This window comes from Balaenoptera acutorostrata, chromosome 1, assembly GCF_949987535.1.
Source record: "Balaenoptera acutorostrata chromosome 1, mBalAcu1.1, whole genome shotgun sequence".
Taxonomy (NCBI): Eukaryota; Metazoa; Chordata; class Mammalia; order Artiodactyla; family Balaenopteridae; genus Balaenoptera; species Balaenoptera acutorostrata.
In genome coordinates this window covers 135,080,134-135,105,122 of record NC_080064.1, presented here as the reverse complement: position 1 = coordinate 135,105,122, position 24,989 = coordinate 135,080,134, and the positions used below count along the sequence as shown (strand labels likewise).

The window sequence follows — 24,989 nt, the reverse complement described above, 5'->3', positions numbered from 1 at the left end:
TTTGCTGCTTAGTGGGTATACCAGATGACAATAGAAATGACAGCAATAGGAAGTTGATGCCATTAAAATGGCACATATTTCATTTATTTTCACTATTTTCTAGGTTAAAAAATCTGAAAACATACAGGCTATAAATATCTGAGATAAATTTTACTGTTAAATGAATCCTTTTCTGAAAATCTAGAAGAGAACGGAATTCACGGTTAATTTCAACTACCTGACATGACTTCTCTCTCAGATTGATGCACATTTCCATAAGAAATAAACTTATCTGATTAGACACAGCTGGTGCTGCCCCAAACAGATTCAGTTTGGGCTTGCTCATCTGTACCTGTTTATACTTTGCTTTTAAGACATTTCTAGATGTGGGTGTGTTCTTTTCTGAGAACACTGAAACTTCTTGAGATCAAAGATCATGTATTTGGCTTTTTTTTGATAGCTCTTGTAATAAGGCATGGTATACTCCTGTCACATATAAATGCACAGCTCCAGCTTGTATAAGGATGAAACAAGTATCCAATCCTTTGCGTTACTTTTCCAGGACAATGGATGTGAGCTGGTCTGTTCATATTCTCTTGCCTGGTCCCTTTTGTGAGATAAATTTGAGAGGCTATTGGCAGAGAAAAGTAGTAAAATCTACAGAACAGAACACAATCATCTGTCTTGTGTGGATATGGAACACATGGCTTGTACGTCATCAATGCCTGCCAGCCATGGACAATGCCACTGACCAATGTTTTATGTTTTATCAAACAATGAGTTCATGAAAACATAAATGCTTACCCAACTCAATGTATACTTTAAATTTTCAGAAGTAAAAATCAAATCTTATCTATTTACTCACTTGACCTACAAGGCAAAAACACGGCTGCCAAGGGTAGGAGCTACCGTGAATAACAATGCCAGAAACATAGCAATAAGAGGAAGTTTCCAAACTGAGCAGGGCTTCTTGCATTACTCTGAGCCTAGTCAGCATAGCACAGAAGCTCCAGGGAGAAAACTGGAATATCTGGAATAAAACACATCCTGGTTCTGGGAGGAGTTTAAAAATTACTGCCTCCAGAGTCATCTGTATCTCCTTTCTACACCATCAAGGTAAGCACAGCCTGATACCTGAAAGCAGTAAAAATCTCTTACTGTTAAGTCAGGTGTCACTATATTCAGCAGTTTAGAAGAATCCGAGGAGTAACAAGGGAGCTTTAATTTTTATAAAAATAAATGATGATTCAATTACATAATAGGAGTATTTGAATGGGTTATTTTTAACATCTTGAAATCCAATAAGATATTACTAAGCAGATAATATGCTCACAAAATTTACTGCCAGTCTTACAAGCACATTCTCAGATTCTATAAGCATTAGTTAAAAATCTCAAAATATCCTTCATAGGTACATGGGAACCTTTTCACGGAAAGATAAAGCTTAGAGAAGGTAACGAAACTACTCAACTCACACAAATTTTCATTCAATTTAGCTACTATATTATTCTGCATGTATTCAACTGAACAGTTTGCATTCTTATTATTAAATTACATAAAGGTTCACTCTCTTCTGAGTTTTTTTTTCCTTCTATTTTTTAGCCGCGCCACGTGACACGCGAGATCTTGGTTCCTGGACCCAGGGATCGAACATGCACTGCGCCCCCTGCACTGGAAGCTCGGTGTCTTAACCACTGGACCCCCAGGGAAGTCCCGAGGTTCACTCTCTTAAATAGATGTTTTTATGAATTTTATGGTGCTTTATGTCAAGTAAAAATATCTTTGACACAAGAACAAAAAAAAATAAGTTGGACTTCATCAAAATTAAAAATGTTGTGCAAAGAACATCAAGAAAGTCAAAAGACAATCTACAGAATGGGAGAAAATATTTGTAAATCATATATCTGATAAGGGTTTGATATCCAGAATGTATAAAGAACTCTTACAATTCAACAAGACAAACAACAGTTAAAAATGGGCAAAGGACTCGAGTAGATATTTCTCCAGAGAGGTTATGTAAATGGCTAATAAGCACAAATGAAAAATGTTCAGCATCATTAGTCATCATAAGGAAATGCAAATTAGAACACAATGAGATAACCACTTCACACCCACAAGGATGGCTAGAATAAAAACAAAAACCAAAAAAACCAGAAGAGTGTCAGTGAGGCAGTAGAGAAAGTAAAACTTTTGTACACTGCTGGTGGGAATGTAAAGTGGTTCAGCTACTGTGGAAAGCAGCACGGTGGTTCCTTAATATGATAAATCTATATTTAACTTACTAGCAAGCAATTCCACTCCTAGCTATATACCCAAAAGAATCAAAAACAAGGACTCAAACAGATACTTGTACACCCATGTTCACTGTGGCATTATTCACAATAGCCAAAATGTGGAAACAATCCACATGTCCAGCAACAGATGAATGGAGAAATAAAATGTGTTCATATAGTATATACATACAATAGGATGTGTTCAGCCATAAATAGGAATGAAGTTCTGACACATGCTACAACATGGATGAACCTTGAAAACATTATAGTAAGTAAAATAATCCAGACACAAGGGGACAAATATTATATGATTCCACTTACATGAAATATCTAGAATAGGCTAATTCACTGAGACAGAAAGTAGATTAGAGGTGAGCAGGGGTTAGGAGAAAGGAGGGGAATAGGGAAGAACTGCTTAATGGGTACAGAGTTTCTGTGGGGAGGGGAGGAAGGTGGGTAAACCTGTTTGGGAAATAAATAGTGGTGACTGTAACTAATGCCACTGAATTGTACACCTAAAAATGACATACCGAGAAATCAGTTAAAAACTTCAGGCATCTCTTCAAAGTCAAGACACCTAGCAGCTTAAATTACTTTTCTTTTTCAAGCAGGTATTAAATTATTCTTCAGGTCAATTATGTGTTCATCAAAATATGTAATGAATTAAAATTCCAAAATAAAACTCTTACTATGGAGTCAAAGTTCATATCATTTAACTTCCCCTCTGATGTTGGAATTTCCTCAGTAACATCCCTAAGTGACTACATACTGCTTAAACATATGTATTAATTTACTGGAACACCTACAGGCATTCAGAGGAATGCCTTAGTAACCTTCTGGTGTGTGAACAGTTCTAATTGTTAGTTCTGTTTTTTCCACTTCTGAGTTGAAATCTGTATCTCTAGCAGCCTGTACTCATTAACCATGATTCTGCCTTTTATTCCAACTTCCACACAATACTCCTTCAGAAATCTGAAGACTATTACTGGGCCATCAATATTCCCCTGTCCCAGCAAGCACTATTTCCCTTTCGATAAGACTTCAGGTCAGTTTTACCAGCCTGTACCCTTCACTCTAGCTATATTCCAAGTATTTTAGTATCATGGTATCCATCATTATGATTTCCTTCTCATTCATTTTCTACATTAAAAATTTTTCCATAATACATCTATTTTACCTTTATGATGACAAAATTATGTTTTAGAAAAAAACAACCACATCATAGGAATCATTAGAGTACTTTCTGTAAAATACTGACAAAATATGCTTCATAACAAAATTTATATTCCAATCTGAAAGGAAGAAAAATAGAATCAGAGCAGAGCAGATGAGGAATACTGTGTTACTTCTTCCTAGACATGATACTTTCAGGATGTTTACACGCACATTAGAGATCTCTGATCTCAAAGGGCTAACCCAAGTCTCTCACTCTAAAGATGAGAAAATTTAGAACTAGAAAGGTCAAGTGGATTGCCACGTTTAAATCATTAGCCTAGTGTTTTTGACAGTGTCATAAAATTAATGTCTTCCCTGCTGAAAACCTTGAAAGTGTTCCATCGCCCTGTGTTTGAAGTCCGATTTCCTTGCTTCCCTCACCCAGCACTCTCTGCTCCATTTCTTTAAGTTCTTCTGTTCATTTCTGAGACTTAGAATATACTTCCTCCTCTTCCTGGAACTCTCTTCCCCTTACCCTCATTCTCTTCAGTTGACTAAATCCGACTCATCCCTCAGGTCTTCCTGATCTCAAACATAGATTAGTTCTCCCTATATGTTGCCATGGAAATTAGACCCCCTAAGTTGGACTAGATCTCCCTATAAGTCCCCTTAGGACTTGGGTCTCCCTCTCTTCATAAAACCCATAACCTTTTTTGGAGGTTGTTTAACATCTATCTTGCCTACTAGATTGTAAACCCCATGAAGGTAGGAACCCCACTGACCTGGCTCTCTAATAGAAGCTCAGCACTGACTCCACTAACATTGCTGGGTTCAAAGTACGTAGTTAATAAATACTCAGTTTTGCAAAGGCTTAAGTTAGCTTATAATTACTAAAAATACCTATCAAATGCTGTTAACATGCTACACTACACAGAATTCTTTAGGATTTGAATCTCATATATTACCCTTAACCCTATTATGTTTCATGGACACATTGTTCCAGCCAGACTCTTCTGGGTCCTGATTCTGTCAACCAATACACTGGCCATCCACATTGGGTCCTCTATGCATTTGATAAACATGCTACCAAAAAATAGATTTCCTTTATATAATTAAGTGTCCTTCCTTTAAGAAACTGTCCAAAGATAATTTTTACCATAAGCCACCTTTGTACCTGTCTGATCTTCTTCTAAACTGCCAGTTTCTAGACTATCAAAGTTTTTTTCTATGACACTAGTAAGTTCACAGACTTATTTGAATAAACAGACTGAAAAAATGAGATTCAAGTAAGACGGCAGCAGTTCTACATTCGAACAATAACTTTCTCATTAGCATATGCCTTCTCCACAGTCAGAGAAATTCAAAATAGACAGAACTGTTAACTGGTTTACTTATTCTTTGTAAGTATGCTTGCTATAAGAAGAACAAGCCTCCCTTTTCATGTATAGAATGCAGAGTCAAACATGGAACTTTTAGAATTTAACTAAGCACATTTACCTTAATATCCACATACCTGAAAGAAAGTGAATAAAAATCTAATAGTAACAGTACTAATCATCGTTAGAGCAATCTTTCGCCTTCAAGATTCATGCTACAGAAATTAAGGAAACATTAATTATCGGTTTAATGTCTAACTGATCACCTTTCCTTAGAAACTGCTGAAGTGTAGCAAAGTTCAGGATTCTGATAATTAAAGGGGTATATAATCAAAGGAATATTCGGTATAAGTAATGAGTGAGAACAAAGCATAACGCCATGCATTTTGAATAATGATGAAGAGCACTGCCCTAGAGCCAGGGAGCCTGTGTTCAAATTCTGACTTTACTACTTTCCTGCAGTGTGTCCTTGAGCTAGTTACCTTAATCTGTGCTTCAGCCTGACCATCTGTAAAATAAGCCTAGAATTTTGTTGTTAAGATTAAATGAGTTTAAAAAGAATACTGAATTAAGTGAATTAAATTAAATTAAGTTAAAAAGTAATGTGTGCTTCTTTTTATTGTGTCATTTTAGGACTATTAAGATGCAACCCAGGTTATAACAGTGTAGGACTTGTAGACCCTGACCCCTCTAAGTTCCTTACTACGTCCATTCCCTTCCATCTTAATTTGCGAGTGTACTAATTTCCTGTTCTCACTCCAAACCTCTTAACGTGAAGTCAGTGCAGAATCAAAAAAGGAAATTAATTCTTTCTCTTTGTAGGGAGTACCAAAGGCAAGTACATTTTACGGTTCTATGAAAAATTCTCTAAAAGCTGAGGAAGACCAATTATACAAGCAGCTGGGCCACTGAGGCACTTAGAGCAAGATGGGTCAGTCTGATGTCAGCAGTGCTGTGGTCATACAATCATTGCCACACTTATCCTGGCACAGCTGGGCCCAGGCTCCTGAGGCCAGAAGCAAAGCTGAATCCTATGGGTTTGGTCTAAATAGGTCACAGGTGAGTGAAATTTTTCAGTATGAATTCATAGTCATTTTCTATCATGTTCAAATATGTACAATATATTAAAAACTTCCACATAGTTTAAGAGATTGAGTAGGGTGAATGCCTTCATTTCACTCTGGATGGAATTAGTACCTTTTACATTATTTTAATTTCTGTTTTCCCCTTGAAGATTGCTTAGGGGAGACGACGAATGGTAATTTACTGTGGGATACCAATATCACTTCAAATTTGTATACCCTTTAAATATTTTCAGTACTCCATTCTCAACTCTGCAGAAAATACTTGGGACAGTTTCTATTATTTCTAATTAACAGAAATGAATAGTCTCATTCAGTTATTCCATTTACTTATTTGACCAATTTTGTAGACTCTCTACCATGTTTTGATCTGGTAAGGTTTGAGAAAAAGTCCTTGTGTCTCGGCAAGTGTCATTAACAAATGACCTCTTTTCTCCCCTGGGTCCAGTCTCAACCCTCTTGCATCAAATGCAGTGTGCTAAGCTCCACTTCCATCAATGATTATAAAGAGTGCTCACTTCCTGAGGAAATAGGTGAAAGTCCTTCTTAGGAGGAAAATGAACTTGTGAGTCCAGCCACCTCAGTCATGGCCACCTTAATTAGACAAAATATATTCAGATGTACCCCAGCCTTCTCTCATATCCTCTCTGCAGCCTTCCATCACTGGGAAGGCTGATCCTTGAAAACATCTCATTCTTGTTTGTAACAGTCTTGAGTGCTAAGTTACACCTTGTTTTTCATCTCTTCTTTGAAGAGTTCAAGTCAATGACAAATTAGACTACATATTTACAGGTGACATTAATCTTCTAAATGGACATAAATCTTGTGTCTCTTTAATAAGAAGAAAGCTGAACAGCCTACACCCAAGAGAGAAAGCAATTTGCACCTTTCAGGCAGGAGCGATAAAAATGATCGTTTTACATGAAGGAATCAAATTAACCTAAGTGTGTCTGTTAGGTTGGAGGGCACTGCAGAGCTTTTGGGCTTCTAACCAAAGGTCACCTTTTAACCATTAAGAAAGATTTTGCTGATTCCACCATTTATCACATGTGTATATGTATGGTTTACCACTATCTTGGATATACTGAATCCCAAAACATCAGAATTATTGTCACAATCTACCAGCTTGGAGTTCTTTAATAGACAGCTCAGTAAATGCACCTAGGACCTTCCTCCCCTTCCCTTTATAACTCTTAGGATCTAATCAAGGAGGGAAAAAATTATTTGAAGGTACTTGTGAAGCATGCATTGGTAGGACACATGCATTTAAACAGAGCATCAGTGACTTGGAGATGACGTTCCTCAAATCCTATTCTCAAAGAACAGCGTGGAAAGGATCTGCCACAAACTGTTGCAACAGACCCTACAAGTGGAAGACTTGGCTATTAATAATACTAGGATTATTCCACAAGAGGACTACTGGGTACGAACTGTGAACCCCAGCTTTCTGAAACTTACCATCCTTCCACACATTTTGTACGGCTGATAATCGTTGACATCCTAATTAGAGAAGTACCTGACAGTGAAATGCCACAAAGAGGAAAAACAGTACATGTAATCAGGATTTATTTAAAACAGGGGTGCCCAAGGGACTTCCCTGGTGGCACAGTGGATGGGACTCCACACTCTCAGTGCAGGGGGCCCAGGTTCGATCCCTGGTCAGGGAACTAGATCCCACATGCGTGCCGCAACTAAGAGTTCACGTGCCACAACTAAGGAGCCTGCCTGCCACAACTAAGACCCAGGGCAACCAAATAAATAAATAAATTAATTAATATTTTCTAAAAAATAAAACAGGGGTCCCCAACCCCAGGGCCAAGGACCGGCACGGGTCCGAGGCCTGTTAGGAACTGGGCTGCACAGTAGGAGGTGAGCGGTGGGGGAGTGAGTGAAGCTTCATCTGCCGCTCCCCATCGCTCCCCATTGCTTGCATTACCGCCTGAACCATGCCCCCCAACCCACAGTCTGTGGAAAAACTGTCTTCCACGAAACTGGTCCCCGGTGCCAAAAAGGTTGGGGACCGCTGATTTCAAAGGTTGCAGTAAGGCCCTTAAAGAAAATAAAAACAAAATGGTTCTTTACGTCTCTAAAAGGCACCCATATGTTTAAGAAAAGGCCTTCATTATATATCCCTACATTAACAATTATGCTGTGATTTATGCAGGAATAATTACTAGTTTTTCTTTTCTTTCTGGAAGAAATTACAAGAATCTCTTAACAAGTGGCTGTCTTTGGAACTCACTGTCTGTCTTTTTTAACCTAATACATATATTGATTTTCTTTTATTGTTTTAAGGACTGCAGGAGTTCTTTGGATAGAGAGAATCTCTGAGTGATAAAATTTTGAGTAATTTCTGTTTTAGTTTTTATTTATATGTTATTTTCCAAATTTTGTGTAATCAACATTATTTTACTCATTAATGAGAGAAAAAAACCTTTAAGTTCCAAGATCTTTAGGGAATAGACTTATTTGGTATGCTTCACTTTAAATAAATGATACAAACAGCTATTCTTTCTGTAATATGTATTAATCAACTTTAGTACATCATTTCCCTACTCAAAACCTTTGTCTAAAATTAAAAATATTGGTCCCTTAGCATAACACACAAAACCTTTCATGACCAACTCCCATTCTTTTACTACTTCCTGGGCTTCCTCTCATATGCTAGCCAGATGGAACAAGATGAAATCTCCAGACGTGCTACCTTTTTCTCACTACCGTGTGCCTCTGAAAGTGTTCTTCCCTCTACCTGGAACATCCTTCCTCTCCACGTGACCACCTGAAAATTTTCTACTTTTTTTCTTTAGAATGTTGCTCAAAAGTTTCCATCTTTAAATGGGCACAGAAATACATTGCTGGTGGGTGAAATGATACATCTTTTAAGGAGAGCAATTTAGCCCTACGTATCAAAATTACAAATACACACACCCTTCAACCTAGCAATTCCACTCCTAGGAATTGAACCTATAGATATTCTCACACTTTTGTGAAATGACATAAAAAAGATTATTTACAGCACCATTGTTTGTAGCAGCAAAATAATGGGAACAACTCTACATACACATACATTGGGAGTTGGTTAAACATATTACAAAAATAGTGAAATACTATGCGGCTATCAAATAAATAAAGAATCCTTGATGTACTGACATAGAAGACTCTCTAACACATATTGTTACGTGAGAAAAGCAAAGTAAGGAAAATAATGGGACACCAAAAGTTCTGTAAAAAGGGAGGGGAAGAATACACACAAATTTGCTTTCATTTGCGTAAAATATTTCTGAAAGGATACTTCTGAATAATAAGAACTTCACTGGGACAACACGAACAACTTCACTGGATACCATTTTATACTTACTGAAATTTTAAACCATGTGAATGTACTACTTATTCAAAAGGTAAAACTGTAAAAGTTTAAAAATCAAAATGCTAAAAAAAGTGTTCACATCTTTTGATAGTATCTCTGTTTCCCATACTCTCCTCCATCATCTCTTTCATTTATTCATTAGAATATTGGACTGCAGATATTTTGTGCCAAGTGATGTGGTAGGTAGAGAGGGGAAATAAAAACAACCTGCAAGGACATTGAACCTCAAGGTACAACTCAGAAAAGCAGATAGAATATCTCATTTCAGTGAGCGCCTAGGGTGGGGGATGTGACAGGCACACAAAAGGAGAGGCAGGGATCTAACCCATCTCTAAGAGTGTTCACATCACTGCTTCATAATAACTGTTTACATGGCTGTCTCCCAAACTAGATTGTTATCTCTTGGAAGGTACCTTAAAGGGTAACACAGTGCATTGCACATAGGAGGTATGCATGTTAAATGAGCCACTGAATAAGCCATAACAGAAATAAGCAATGCATTATTTTTTAACAGTTAAGAACTAATATTTAAGTACTCAGCTAGACTCTAACCTAATTCTACAATCAGTTTTATAAGAATTTAGTATAAAAGTCTAAGGATAAAAAGATTTTAAAAATAACTTTCCCTATCTTATGTGTACAGATATTTATGAATGCATCCAATTGTCACAAACATATTATCCACTGCAGACCATGATTATACTTACGCAGTGCTTCATTTTTTTCCCCCCAATACTATCAATTAAATATGTACAGAGAGCATACAATGCACCAGGCACAATGCTGGGCTGCAGATACAATGGTAAAAAAAAAAGACATAGCCCTGTTCTCATGGAGGTTACGCATTAATGAGAGACTAATCAAATAATCACACAAGTTTCACAAGTATTTTTCTATATACTCAAGAAGGAGAAGACAAAAACTGACGGGCATGGTCAAATTTCTCCTAGGTGGCCATAAGGAAAGGAAAAGTTACCTTCATATCTCAGAAAATATAAGTTAAATGTTATTTTAGGGAATTATGGAGAGAATTCAGTGTCCTTGAGCTTGGATGGAGAAAATATCTTTATTTTCCTGAACCTCTGAAATTTATCAGCTCTTTTAAATCATGAATGTAGGCAACAATCTACTGCAGTATTTGTGATTCTGTCATCAATAGACCTTACAGATATTTTCATTCACATTACAGTAATTGCATATATCTCAAAATACTATCTATATTTATGACTTTTTTAGAATTATAGTAGTTATTCTACTTGCTACCATATCTTGTTATTTAATGTGTTAATAAAAAAAAGCACATATTAGTGTAACATAAATCTGATTTTGGGGGGTAGGGAGTGGGCAAAATGGGTGAAGGTGGTCCAAAGACATAAACTTCCAGTTATAAAATAAATAAGTCCTGGGAATAAAATAAATCCTGGGGTTGAAACATTAACTTTAGTTAATAATACTCTATTGTATATTTGAAAGTTGTTAAAAGAGTAGATCTTAAAAGTTCTCATCACAAAGAAATAAACTATGTGTAGTTAACTAGACTTATTTTGATCATTTTGCAATATATACATATGTAGAGCTATTACGTTGTACCCCTGAAACCAATATAATGTTGTATCTCAATGTTCAAAAATCTTATTTTTCTCTATTTTGATACCTATATTTCAATATAATTGGTTTCCTTTAATTTAGTGTATTTTATGCATTTAAAAAGTTTTCTGATAAGGGGTCCATAGACTTAACCAAACTGCAAAAGGAGACTGTGACCACAAAACTGCTAAAAATCCCTGAGCTATAAAGGTTGGAATAACAATGCCAACAATTCCATGGCTGGCACACAAGGAATCTCACTGGAGAAAAGAGATTTCTGTTTTTAATCATGTTTGGGAGGGACAGGATAGAAGAGTACTGATCCACTTCAAAGTTCCAAGAAAAATGAAAAAGGGTAATAGAGTGTTTGCTAAGCTTGAATTTCAATCAGGTTTTACCATATTTTCAATGCGTATATGTCATTTTCTGATGACAAATCTGTGGATATACAGCTTTGGGTGAATATAAACTATGCATGCTGTTGAGAAACACAGTGTTTATATATTTTAGATAGCTAGCCTAATCATGATGATTACATCAAAAGTCAATTATTATACATGTGGTGGATGATTGTTCAGCAAATATTTGGTTTTCCTCTCCTCCAGCCTCTAAGATGGGGTATACTTTCCTGCCCCACTATGTTGGAAGTGGCCTTTTGACTTGCTTTGGCCAATGGAACACAGACAAAAATCAAAGGGTGCTAGCTCTAAGCTTAGGCCTTTAAGAGTCATCAAATGTTCCCAATGACCATGCTAGAAACTTCTAAACTCTGTCATGAAAAGAGCACACTCCAGAGAGCCTGCTGGTCTCAGAAGAGTGAGAGGTGTGGAACAACAGATCTAACCAAATCTGGGTCCTGAGCCCAGTAAGCTCAGCCATGCCCAAGTATGCCCAGCCATGTTCTGCCAAATGTTGCCACCCAAAGACTCATAAGGCAAAAGATACATGCCTATTATTATCTGCCACCACCAAGATTTATGGTCGTTTGCTATGCAGCAATATCTGACTAAGAATATATGATAAATAATACTCTTTAAAAACCTCGACTGACTAACTAATGCTCTCGGTTCTCTCTATCAAAGAAATCTGATACTCTGGGCATACTGAACTCCTGTGGCTACTAGGCTGTTCCCACAACTGAATTTATGCTTAAAAAAGAGTTAATTGCACTGATTCCCAAACATGTTTATGATCATAATAAAATGAATATGAAAAGAAACTGAACTGCTATTTCTATAAAAACTAATTTGAGCTATTTGGACAGACAACAAAGATGACTGGTTAAATACAAAAGCCACTGTCACATTAAATGGTGGCAGTGCCACCATGGAAGAGGTAAAAATAGTTATAAAAAAACTGTAAAGTTTGCTTTAGATTGCTTCATGAGTTTATTAATTTATTGCCTCTCTTCAGGAAACTGAAATGACAAAGCATTATGTATTTCAGAACTCCTATTCAAAGGCACAAGGACCCTATAACAAAATTGATAATAAATATGTATTTACGTTTTAAATTAAAATAAATGTTTATGTGAGTTAGTATGTACTATTTTTAATGCTTCACCTAAACCAACATTTTCTGTTAACCAACCAACTACAGGCCTGGCTGTGTCAGATAAGAGGGTTTCTTCAATATTTCAGCTTGTTAGAAATTCTATTGTGGGCATTACAATAATCAGAGCAACGGTGTTATTTTTGTTTGTTTGGTTGCAAATCCCGTTCATAACCCAGCCTGTAGTCCTTGCATTGAATTTGAATGCTACAATTCGATTTCATATTGAGCTTGAGCACTGTGGTGAGTTTTTGGGGGTTTTTTTCCTGAAAAGATCTCTGCCTCATGTTTATTTTTTTCTTTGGTTTTGAAAAACTCTTTCTTGATTTTGACAACTGGGTCATTTCATTTTTTCCAGATGAGTAATCACAGGGCAGCGTAAATAAGAATTAAAACTAGCATATGCCTGAATCCACCGATGGATTTCCATGAACATTTTGCTTTGGGTTCTAGCAGTGTCCTAAAATTTTTATTTATTTATTTTAAACATCTTTATTAGAGTATAATTGCTTTACAGTGGTGTGTTAGTTTCTGTGGTGAGTTTTTGATGTAATACTGGCTTCCCTAATAATTTAATCATCATTTAAAATTTCTGTTAGCCAAGTCTAAAATCTGATTCATTAGACATGAATACAGGCCATGATATAAGGAATAAAACCTCAATTCCTTCTTCTGACTTACAAAGCCCTACGTCATAACCTGACCCCCAACTCCTTCCCCAGCCTCATTTCTTACCACTGTCTACCCTTGGCACATGGTGCTCTAGCCACACTGATCCTACTGTTTTGCTAATATATCAAGCTCTGTACCACTTTGGGGCCTTTCTCTCAGAGATTTCCTCTGCCTGAGCTACTCTTTTTTCCTTATTTTCCTTTGGATGTCATTCAGATCTCAAATGACACCAGTGAGGTACTCACTGATTACCCAACATAAAGCCTCCAATTAAAGACTTTAATTACATCACTCCATTTTAAGTCTCTGCATAACACTTATCACTGGCTGATAAGTGATATCATTAGCTAATATTCATGTCTTACCTCTCCTCCAAATAGTATAAGATTCGCAATTGATACAGGTCTTTCTTCCTCACACCTAGATTCTTAGGGCCAAAAATACAGCATAGCACACAGGAGCAGATCAATGAATATTTTGGATTAATTACTAAACCGAATGCGAATATGGGTGCTAAAACAAACAAAAAACTAGAATAAGATTTTTCAGTCATTGTAGACAAGCTATGATTTTATAAAACAAAAATTTTATGTATTATATGTTTCACGTCAACTGCTCCTATAACAACTTCCGAAAAAAATATTTTGAATTGACTCACTAATCAGCCCCACTCCCAGAATCAAGTATAGAAAGATTATTTCTCAACATCTGAAACAAGATTAAATGCAGAACAGTTCTAATTATTATCATAGAAGCTGGTTTAATAATTTCACATTTAATAGCAAAACAACCTAAATGATCTTTAGATAGTGAATTTATAAAGTCTTGCTAAATGTTAATCTTTTATTTCATGATTTTGTAAAGGAAGAATCAGCTTGGAGTTATATCAACTTATATACATATACCTCTTACTATGTGCTGGGTGTTCTTAAGTGCTTTAATGTATTAACTGACTTAATCCTATAAGGCGCTTCTAATATGCTTCCAATTTCACAGATGAGAAAAATGAAACTCAGAGAGGTCAAGTAACCTGCCCAAAGTAAATGAGCTAGTTGGAGGTGAGGTGGGATTTGACCCAGACAGTTTGGCTCCAGGGGCTGTGCTCCTGGGCTCCACTCTACACTATGTCACCTCCCTTAACACTCAGATTTTTCTCTGAAGAATCTACACTGGTGATTCATGGGTAGCAACTGAACTCTGCAAATGACAGAACTATAAATCTGAAGGCTGTATGGCAGCCATATTCAGCCATGGGATTGAAGAAGCAGAGAACTTGGGGAAAGAGATAAAGTAGATGCAAAGAGAGACGTTAATTAGATGGCGTGAGATATGGAGAATGTTTGCCAGCATCAGTCTAGTACCTGCTCTGCTGAACTCCTGCCCTTGTGTTTAAAGGAACACAACCTGCTGCCCACATGATAAATTCCCTTCCTTGTTTAAGATAGCTCAAGATTTTATTACTTGCAACCATAAGAACCTTAACTCATATCAAAACTGATAAACCACATGAGGGATGATTTGGCTCCTTCTGCGAAACTGAAGTTGATGAAATACTACCAAAATATGTTCACTTAAATAATAATGAGAATGTAAAATATTCAGATAATAACATTTTTTAAAAATATGGATGAGTCAATTGGCATTGCAATGCTTTATTTTAATCAATATTTTTGTATATACAGTGAAGATTTAGAAATAACTACTGATTTCATTGTTTTCTCCGTCTCTGGCACAAGGAATTGCTCTGAATTTTTTCTGTTTTTTTTAATTTGGCATGCTAGATGAAATCTATGTGCCAACCCAATAAGAAGGAAGTAATTTCAGAAAGCTTACCCTCATCTCCCAGTTACACAACAGAGAAACTGGAGCTCCCTGAAGAGCTCCCTTCCTTTACTGCACAGTGCTGCTATTTTGGTATCTGTCCATTAAGAACATATATCCAGTGCTAATAGAGTATAAACATGTGTTAGTCTGGGTAAACAGTTTTTGTTAATGGACAAACCACTGAACAACCAAGTCTCTTACAGTGATGCTGCGATCTAGAATTTCAAGATGTGGAACATAATAAAGCCAAAATGGGCCATCTTTTCTCCATTACATGCTTGATATCCAACTTTCCCATTCAAGCTGACACAACAACAGTCTTTCCAATTTTATAAGGTGGAAAGCTTACAGTAATTTTCAACTTGTCTCAATCATTTACTCTTCTTGTATAGATCAGCTGCTTGCCTCTTCCTAAGGAATACTACTGTACATATCCACTGCAAGAACTAACCATCATGTGTGGACTAATTTCTTTATTCACACTGCTACTGTCAAAGTCAAGAAGTCCAGACTCCTGTCAACTCAATTTTTAAAGGGCATTACAGCAGGTAATGCCCTTTAGAATGTTTTTTCCGCATGCAATGCGGCCCCCATCAGTCCATTACTGCCTATTACTGTAGCAATTGATATATCTACTCAGCAGATGGTTTGGCCCATATAAAGCCCTCTTATTAACTCCACATTGCATTCTCACCATCCTGAGGCTCAAACCTAAGATCCTCTACACCCACAACCCAACGTCGCCAACCCCAGGGTTGTGGACCAGTAGCGGTCCGCAGCCTGTTAGGAACCGGGCCGCACAGCAGGAGGTCAGCGGCAGGCGAAGAGGGAAGCTTCATCTGCGGCCCCCCCATCACTCGCATTACCGCCTGAACCACTGAACCGCCACCCACCCCCCAACCCCCTCCCCGTGGAAAAACTGTCTTCCCCGAAACCGGTCCCTGGGGCCAAAAAGGTTGGGGACTGCTGCTCTACACCATCTTCATGGCAAAAGGCTTCAAGTTTCCTGTAGGACTGATATCCTGATAGTGATTCCCTAATCAAACAAAGCAATTAGCCAGGGTTACCCAACGCGTCCATTTCGTCCATCCCACCCCCTGCCTTCTTCCGCATCCCTGTGATACCTTAGCTACTCACCCTACTCTTTCCTCTAGGCCTTCTCCAGACAGTTACAAGGCAAGACAGTAAGAGCTTTCACTGTGCTAAATACAAGTGCTCTCATTTAATCCTTGAAGTAATCTAGTGATGTAATGCTGCTATATCCCTCCTTTATCAGATGAGGAAACTGAATCTTAGAGAAATGAAGTAATTTACCAGTAAGTAACAGATGTAAAATTTGAACTGAGAACTGTAACTTTAAAGCCTCTGAAATAGTTAACTTCTTGGCCTCTGCACAAGCTGTTCACCCTGCTCAGAAAGGTCCTACTACTTTCTACTCACTGGCAAACACCTGATCAGCCTTCACAGCCTCACTCAATTGCTTCCACCCGCTTTGGAATTCTGCCTCCACACTGTTCAATCAGTGGTAATTATTCTCCACTTCGTTCTACCCTAAAATAGTAAATATCACCCCCATAAATACTGATTTTGCTTCTCTTTTATTTTACCGTGAGGTCTTTGGGGGAAGGGATGTTGTATTTATACCCAGCACTTGCAATAACCCAAAAATGTTTGTAATATTACATACTGGCCTCTACTAACATACATTGGAAAGCAATGTTCCCTTCAAAACCACTTTATAGATTAAAAAGTTGAAATAATTCAGTAGAAAATAAATTAACATTTAACATGAAATATTCAAGCTTGACACAGTATGCATTGGTTATTAGGTTTATTCACTGTTTAAACATTAAATCGAATATTCTGAACTTAAATACATATTCAAAGCTTTCTTTTGGAATGCATAATAAATGTAATCGGTGTGATCTTTTCCCCTTTATTTATACTAGTCAGATATAAAAATAATTAGAAGTGGTGGAGGTGGTAGAGAGGAATGCTGGCCATTCCACTAGGAGACAGTAGGTCCTGACTGAGGAAAACTTCAGAGACTCCCTCCTTCACTTATTATTCCTTGTATGAGCACTTGTGCTAAGGGAAGGATTGAGGGGAGGGGTACAGTTTTGTCTCACAATGCAAGAGTTAACAACCAAAGCCTGTGAACAACCAAAGAAAAAGTAGTCTGTTGGATTTAAGGAAAGGCAAGAATACTGCGTCCAATGAGGCAGCTTTATCAACGCTTGAGTCATTTTGATTAGACTGGATTTTCACCTTACATATCAACTTATTCATGCTGTAATTTAAAAGTTGTTAAGTTCTGCTAGTGGTGACTCTAGGCTTTTGTTTACTTTATCTTAGCAAATACAGTACTGATTCACGTAATCTTATGTTGTGTGTGTGGATGATCTGGATGATAAGAGAAGTTATGCTTGGCTTCCTTATCCTTTTTCTTATCTGTCATTTATGAAAAGGACCTGTATAAAGGGATCTGTGATTTTCCTGCAATATCATTCATTTTTAAAGGATCAATAGGATATAGCCATATTTTTCAAAGTGTGAATCGAGACATTTCTGAAATTAATGGTTGCTCACAACTAGTCTTTAAACAATTAAATATAACAGAGCGGAAGAAAAAACTTGAATACATCACCTGGTTTAGTCAAATTTTCTTTTAGTCTTGTGTGTACAGTGTCTTATATTTTTCACTATGTGTCTCCATCAAAAATGTCAGAAGGGGCTTCCCTGGTGGCGCAGTGGTTAAGAATCTGCCTGCCAATGCAGGGGACATGGGTTCGCGCCCTGGCCCGGGAAGTTCCCAAATGTCGCGGAGCCCGTGTGCCACAACTACTGAGCCTGCGCTCTAGAGCTCGCGTGCCACAACTATGGAGCCTGCATGCCACAACTACTGAAGCCCAAGCGCCTAGAGCCCGTGCTCCACAACAAGAGAAGCCACTGCAATGAGAAGCCCATGCACCTGAACGAACAGTAGCCCCTGCTCACCGCAACCTGAGAAAGCCCACACACAGCAACAAAGACCCAATGCAGCCAAAAATAAAAATACAAAATAAATAAATTTATAAAAAAAAAAGTCAGAAAGCCACAGAGCTACTTATGAACATGAAAAGATTCAGTGTCCACACCAAAAACACTGTACTTACTGGGAGTTCTACCATTTAAGGAATCAAGATAACTCTTATTATGAAACAAAGTCCAATTACAGAAAGATATTTAATTAATTCTGGACTAAGAAAGTTTCTAAATACCCTTGCAATAGTCAACCTAAACCCAGGGGATTTTATAAGTTAGCAAGAATATAATTTGCTTTGCAGTACAGTAATAAATCATATTGAGAAGCAATTTATTTTATACTATAGAAAATCTGAGTATTTATCTCTTTCATACAATTTAAAGGGTTCATCTCAAAGCAAAAAATTCAATACGGAATCAAAAGCAAATGATAAATATTTTATCTTACCACAATTTTAGTATAACTTTCCCAGGTAAACTAAAACCAAATACCACCTCCAAAAGCTGTTACCAGTAAATAAACTATTTCAAATTTCGAATCTGATAAAGAAAACTCAGTATCTCCAGAAAGTTCTGCAATTAAATTTATCACCCGAACGTCTATACTATTTAAAAGTTTGGTGTACAGAGCAGTATTTTGTGTCCTTATCACACCTCTGAGACTTTCCATATTAGTGACCAAATTTCATATCAAATAAACTCCAGGGCTAAATCCCCTTTGGGGGAGCTGGAATTGCATCAAGGTGTAACATATATCAGTATGTAGAATATGGAAGAATGTTCCCTGGTAAGCATATTAATATTCATTCATTCATTCATTTTCTCTCTTCCTGTCTCCTGTACATGTGTGAGCACACACCCTGCACACCCCACAACGTCTTGTATTTATTGAGAGCACATGACGCTCTCCATGACCCGCTCACTGCCTACCTCTTCAACCTCCTCTGTCCTCTACACTGTGTCACTTTACATCTCCCTGTTTTTGTTTCTTCTCCCCTCTGGCCTGGAAAATTCCTATAAGGTTTTGAAGACTCAGCTCAGACCCCTTAAGAAGATCTTGATAGGACCATCAGAAAAAAGTGAAATAGAATTCTGAATTCTTTGGTTAAGTTTTTTTTTTTTTTTTTTAATTAATAACTACTTTATTTATTTAGTTTTGGCTGTGTTGGGTCTTCGTTTCTGTGCTAGGGCTTTCTCTAGTTGTGGCGAGCGGGGGCCACTCTTCATCGCGGTGCGCGGGCCTCTCACTATCGCGGCCTCTCTTGTTGCGGAGCACAGGCTCCAGACACGCAGGCTCAGTAGTTGTGGCTCACGGGCCTAGTTGCTCTGCGGCATGTGGGATCCTCCCGGACCAGGGCCCGAACCCGTGTCCCCTGCATTAGCAGGCAGATTCTCAACCACTGCGCCACCAGGGAAGCCCAGGTTAAGTTTTCATGATGGAATATTGCAAAATTAATGGCTAAAATGAAGCTTAAAGATTATCCACAACTGTGAACTAACCTATTCTGACTTGGTATATATAGTAATATTTATGGTTAACTAAGAATTGGCAATAATCTCCATATAATATATATAATTATAAAAATAGAAATTATATTAAATAGGAAAAGAATGCAATAGGCTGGATATTTCTTTATTAATGAACACTTACAGAAGTATATTATGGTTTTGTATTTGTTTTGCTTTTGCTTTTTTTTGTCCAGCTGATTCTTTTAAACTGCAGCTATAAACATCTACAAAAGGAGAGAGTGTAATGAATCCCTGTGTACTCATCTTCTGTTTCAACAATTATCAACACATATTTAGTTCACCCACATCACCAACCCCTCTACTAAATTATTTTGAATCTTTGCAGACATTAACTATCCCTACCTATCTTAATCATCATTAACTATATCCATATATCTCTCTAAATCATCATTTTAAACATAATCAAAATATTACTGCATACACAAAAATTGAATAATTCTAATATCACTAAATACCTAATTAGTGGTCAAATTTTCCCTGATTATCTTATAGATTTTTTTATGGTGTGTTCAAATCAGCATTGAAACAATGTCAGTACACTGCATCAGGCTGATATAACCCTTAAGTCTTTTTAAATCAACCTATGAGTTCCCCCCCACCCTTTTTTTTTTTTTTTCATTACAATATATTTTTTGAAGAAATTGCCATATTATGTTTAAGGTTCCCATGTCTTAAAATAGAGAATTAGGATTTCATACTAGTAAAGTAATCGTTATGATATACTTGTTCATTCTGTTGCTTGTGATGAGTACTACTGAATATAATAAATAAGAGGTTACTACAACAATAGTTAGGAAAGTTTGTTAAAAGGTATGGATCAATGGCCATTATAAGGATGACATCTACAGAGAAGAAATAACAAACACTCGCAACGACTTCGTTTTTCTATTATGCCAGTACATACAAACTAAGACTCTTGGAGAATGGTTAAAAAAAAATTTACAAATCCCAACTAAAATTATACTCATAATAGTTCTTAGTAATAATGTAAAGACTCTGAGAGTTATTTGATTTTTAGATAGTTCAATTCTTAATGTCTATGTTATGGCCCACTGGTAAAAATGCTCCACACCAGAAAGACTGAATTATACGTGTGTAAATGTAGGTAGCCTTCACCTAATAATCATACACATACATACAAGGCAAACATGTGGGACAAATTTATGTTTGGCACTATAAAACTCCTCTCAACCTCACTACATAAGAAAGCATTAACCTAAGTGTTACTCCTAGGACACTTTTAAATGTACTATTAAGATATAATAGTGTTTAGTTATGTAAATAAATCCTTGAAAACCTGTAGACCTTGTTGTAGCTGTAACAACGCCAACAGCAATACTTCTATTTTAATTCCCAGGAAGTTATGCCTCAATTGCTACAGGAGTATAACTATCATATTAGAAAAGAAGAAAGAGCCCCAGAGTAGTGTGCAAGGCCGCACCTACCATAGACCTGGGCTTGCTGATGGCCACCAGACTAGTGAGGAAGTCTTCATCGTGCAGCTGGCTGAAAACATGGGCGTCATAGGCTACCATAATGGAGATTTCTTCCATCATCTTGCCAGCTGGCCTTTCCACAGCAGCAGCTGCTGCCCCAGCTACAGACCAGACTATCCAAGGGAAAATCCTATTGCAGCTCAGTGCCAACGCACACACCCACCTGAGTTTGAGGGGGTGGAGTGTCAAAATTCCAGAAGGAGAAAAAAAAAGCAGCTGCTATCATAGGCTTGTCTAGCAATTCATCCCCAGTAGAAAACTGAGAGAGGTCTCTTATCTATGGAGGAAGTATACACTATAAACACCTTCTGCATTCTTAACAGAGCATCTGGGAAAATTCAGTTTTTGGAAATCTTCTTTAGACTTCAAAGAGAGAAATAAAAGTCTCCTATGTGGAAATATCCTAGAGCAAAAATGAAAAACAAAAACCAAAAAACACAAAACTTGATTTATTGTTACGTTCTTGATAATTAGAAATTTTTTTCGTTTATCTTCTTACTTCAGTATTACATCAAGATTCTTCTTCTTGGAGGAGAAGTGGATTTTCTTACTGCTTATTTTTCACATTCATAGAAAATAGATGGCAGCCTTTAGTTTTTCAGAATTTATAGAATTCTTGGTGCAGTTAAAAATTATCTCCTGAAGTACGAAAAAAAAAAAAAAGGGTTCTTTTTTCCCTCTGAGTATTTCTGTTAAGAAAAAAAGTACCAAAATATAAAAATGAAACAGGGACTGCAATATCAGTGAATAACCATTTCCTCTTCTCCCACTTAAAAAAAATGACTATTTTAAACAGAATTCTTGATATTGAGAGCTTAGTTTTTTGCTGTTATTCTGAAAGCAACACAAGGTTCTCATTTCTAAACTGATTATTTTTCTCCCAGAGATAGATGTTCTCTTGGTCTCTATTTTTAAGCTTAGAGGTTTCTTTTAATTACCCAAATCGGCAGATAGTAATGAACTATTCGTGCCTTAGCCACCAGAAGCATTTTTTTTAAAGTACAGCCGGAGACTGTAAATGAACCTCAATGTGCCCTGATGAAAAATGTGAAAGCTGCCCATAATTATCATTACAAGGTTGCCTAAATCACCAGGAAATATAATGTATGCTAATTTCCATGGGAAAAGTATTAAGCAAATAAAAAAGGGGGGGAGGACAGATAAAGCTCCACCAAAAGTTGTCTTTCCAGTATTTCTAATTAAGCTATTATCCTCTCTGCTTTTTATAGATTATGACACTGCAGTACCAAGAGAAATATTATTTATTAGAATTAGAAATCAGTTTGGCAATGTTTGTCTACAATCAAATACAGATACTGTTTGGAACTTTTAGTCCTAATTACCAATAGCAGTATTACGTTGTCTAAGTCTGCTTTTCAGAAAACAAAACTTGGAATGAAATTTATAGTGTCTATTTTTCCTTGTTTTTCTAAAGTATTTTCACCTAGATGAACATGATTACTTAAATAGTACCTGGTTCCATTTAAATGTGATTAGAAGAGTTTTGCAATACTATAGCACTCTAGATTACAAACGCGCACACACACATACACGGAAGGGGGAAAACACCTTATTGCTAGGAAACACAAGCAAGACTAATAGGCTTATTTAAACAGAAAATGCAATACTTTAAATAAATCCTCAAGATTAAAACAGCTTCAAACTGAGTTTGACCCTTGTTGGAGCTGGTAAAGCATTTTCACTTCATTTTTTCCCTACAATGCAGCTCTGCCTTTTAAGCATTATTTTCCTTAAAAATTCTTCCAGCACATTCATCTTAACGCTGACTAACCAGGTAAAAATTAAATGATCATCAGGAGACAAGGTATTATAAAGCGACAGGCAGTTCATACCTTTTCAATTCCTTTTTATCTTTTCAGAAGTACTTTAAAGGATACTGTGAATCTCTTCGTGCATTCACTAGCACCAGAAGGTTTCCGATTTATCTTGCAGGACCATTTTCTAGCTGTGAAAGCAATTCCTCTGACTTTTCATATTTTCCTTTGCTCCAGTGACTCAGTGCTTCCACAATGATATCTGACTCAGGTGCACTGACAAAGACACCTGTTGTGGAAGGTAAAGAAACTACTTCCCATAATGCCTTATTCCCTGCTGGCAACCACCCAGGGGCAAACAAGAATTATAACCGCATTTGAGCAGTTGCCTATGCACCCGGGGAGAGCACATTCGGTGTAACAATAGGTAATCATCTTGGCTAAGAACACTCCTAACCAAGAAAAAAAAAACGGCCAGGGAAAACAGTATCAAATAATTTTAGGTGCTGTGTGTTAAACTCATAAAACTTCTAAGGCATCAGGGCTATAAGAGTGCAAAACACTTTTAGAAACATAAAGGCTGTAAAGACAGTTTAAAAATTACAAAAACAAAAGCTAACAATTTCAAATAATTAAGTCCTTTGAGAATTCCACACAGGTTCTTAGGTAAACAATTAGGTATCTTTAAAATGCTTCTGATTTATTACTTTCAAAAGACTCTTCTAATTAGCCACAGTGCCTTCTAATTATTAACAACGTTTCACTCCTAAATCCAAGAGGTCCTCTCTCATAGCCACAGTGCATATGTTTTCTAGAGCAAGGACTCCTCTAAGTTTGATGGGCATCCTTCATTTTTTGTCACCCTTAAATGTTTCTCCATACTCCAGAGTCTGGGAAGCAAAAATTCAAATGTTCCTTTTGTCATACAGTTAAATGTATATTTGTGTTCCCAACAAAAAGCATACTTTTTGCAAACCAATGATCTATTTAAAAAACTGTCTTTGTGTTCTCTTTTCCTAAAGATGTTTTCTCCAGTGTCAGAAATAACAGCTATCGTACCCTCCCAAACTTCAGGAGTCATTGTACACAGCCATGTTTACATACAGTACTTCACTCCCTTGCAAGACATCTTTCTTACTCTTTTGCCTTTTTCCCGGTGAACTAAGACCCACTAATCTCCCCGAATGGTTTCCACCTGAGCTTCTGCAGTCCTCGACTTCACACTGTGCAGCTCCACTGAAAAAAGGTGTGGGGGTGGGGAATTACCTGAGATCAAGGCGTGAAGTGCCGACAACACCAGTTGCTGCTAAAATTTACCAGGAGAGGATTGGGTATCAAACAGGCAGCAGAAAACAAGGCACTCGTGGTAACCAACAGAGGGGCTCCAGTTCCAGCAGGAACCATCTAGCTGTCTGTCCCAGGGCAAGTCATTTAACCTCCGGAGGTTTCAGTTTCCTCATGGTCATGTAAATTGAGAGGGATGGAATATATCGGAGGTTTTCACATGTGCTCAGTGTGCTCAGAAAGAGTCAAAAGCAGTGTGTCCTATTTCCCTCCACTAAATAGGCTTATTGGGGGATTTGAAGGTGAAAATACCTTTTTAATCTCTATCAGAATAAAAAACAAAGGTGAACAGTAATCCCAGATGTTAAGAAAGTCCCCCCAGGTTGCTATAATGTGTCCCGACAAATGCAGTCTACTTTGTACCCTAATTTGGATTTTCTAATATCAACTCTTCTGCTTTTAAAAGAGGATTTGGGGACAGTTGTTACACTTTTTATTAGCTACTCTTTACAGTCTTTCTATTCAGAAGCCAAACTGCCTACAAAATAATTTTCAAAAGCCTCTCTAGATCTCATTAAGATAAGAACAAACTAACAAATAAAATATCTCCAAATATTTTTAAATGCTGTTTTAAAATTTTTACACAGATTTTACTCTGTTAGCTGATTTGTTCCAACAGCCATTCTTCTAGGATTATTACTATTTAACAAAAACATACCTGGGTCATACTAAATGAGTGTGAGTCTAATAAACCATTCCTGGCCTTCAGAGAACATCTATTCTCAAGTGTCAAATTTAGAAAGAGCCAAAACAAAAATCAAGAGAAGCCTGAATAAGATGTGAACTTTTTTCAATTTCTGTGTTCTCCCCAAATGCAGCAAAGCAATGTAGTTTAATTATGGGAGTAGTATTCTTTTTATCCACCATCAAAGCAGCCAATACATTAAAAAATGATCACACATCATTAAAATATGATCTCACCTCACAAGAGTGGCTGTAAGGACCCTTTTTCCC

General features: G+C 37.0%; 1 protein-coding gene across 5 annotated transcripts in view; it reads right to left on the bottom strand.

Annotated features, from left to right (window-relative positions):
• The window catches only part of RABGAP1L (RAB GTPase activating protein 1 like), a 706,627-nt gene that overhangs the window by 65,727 nt on the left and 615,911 nt on the right, over positions 1-24,989 (bottom strand). The window contains exon 1 of one of the 5 annotated variants that reach the window (XM_007165355.3): positions 20,866-21,513. The exons of the other annotated variants lie outside the window; for them this stretch is intronic. Within the exon in view, the coding sequence (XP_007165417.1) occupies positions 20,866-20,976 (111 nt within the window). The 5' untranslated portion in view covers positions 20,977-21,513. Of the gene's footprint in view, positions 1-20,865; positions 21,514-24,989 lie in introns of those variants that run through there. 5 annotated transcript variants of the gene reach the window in all.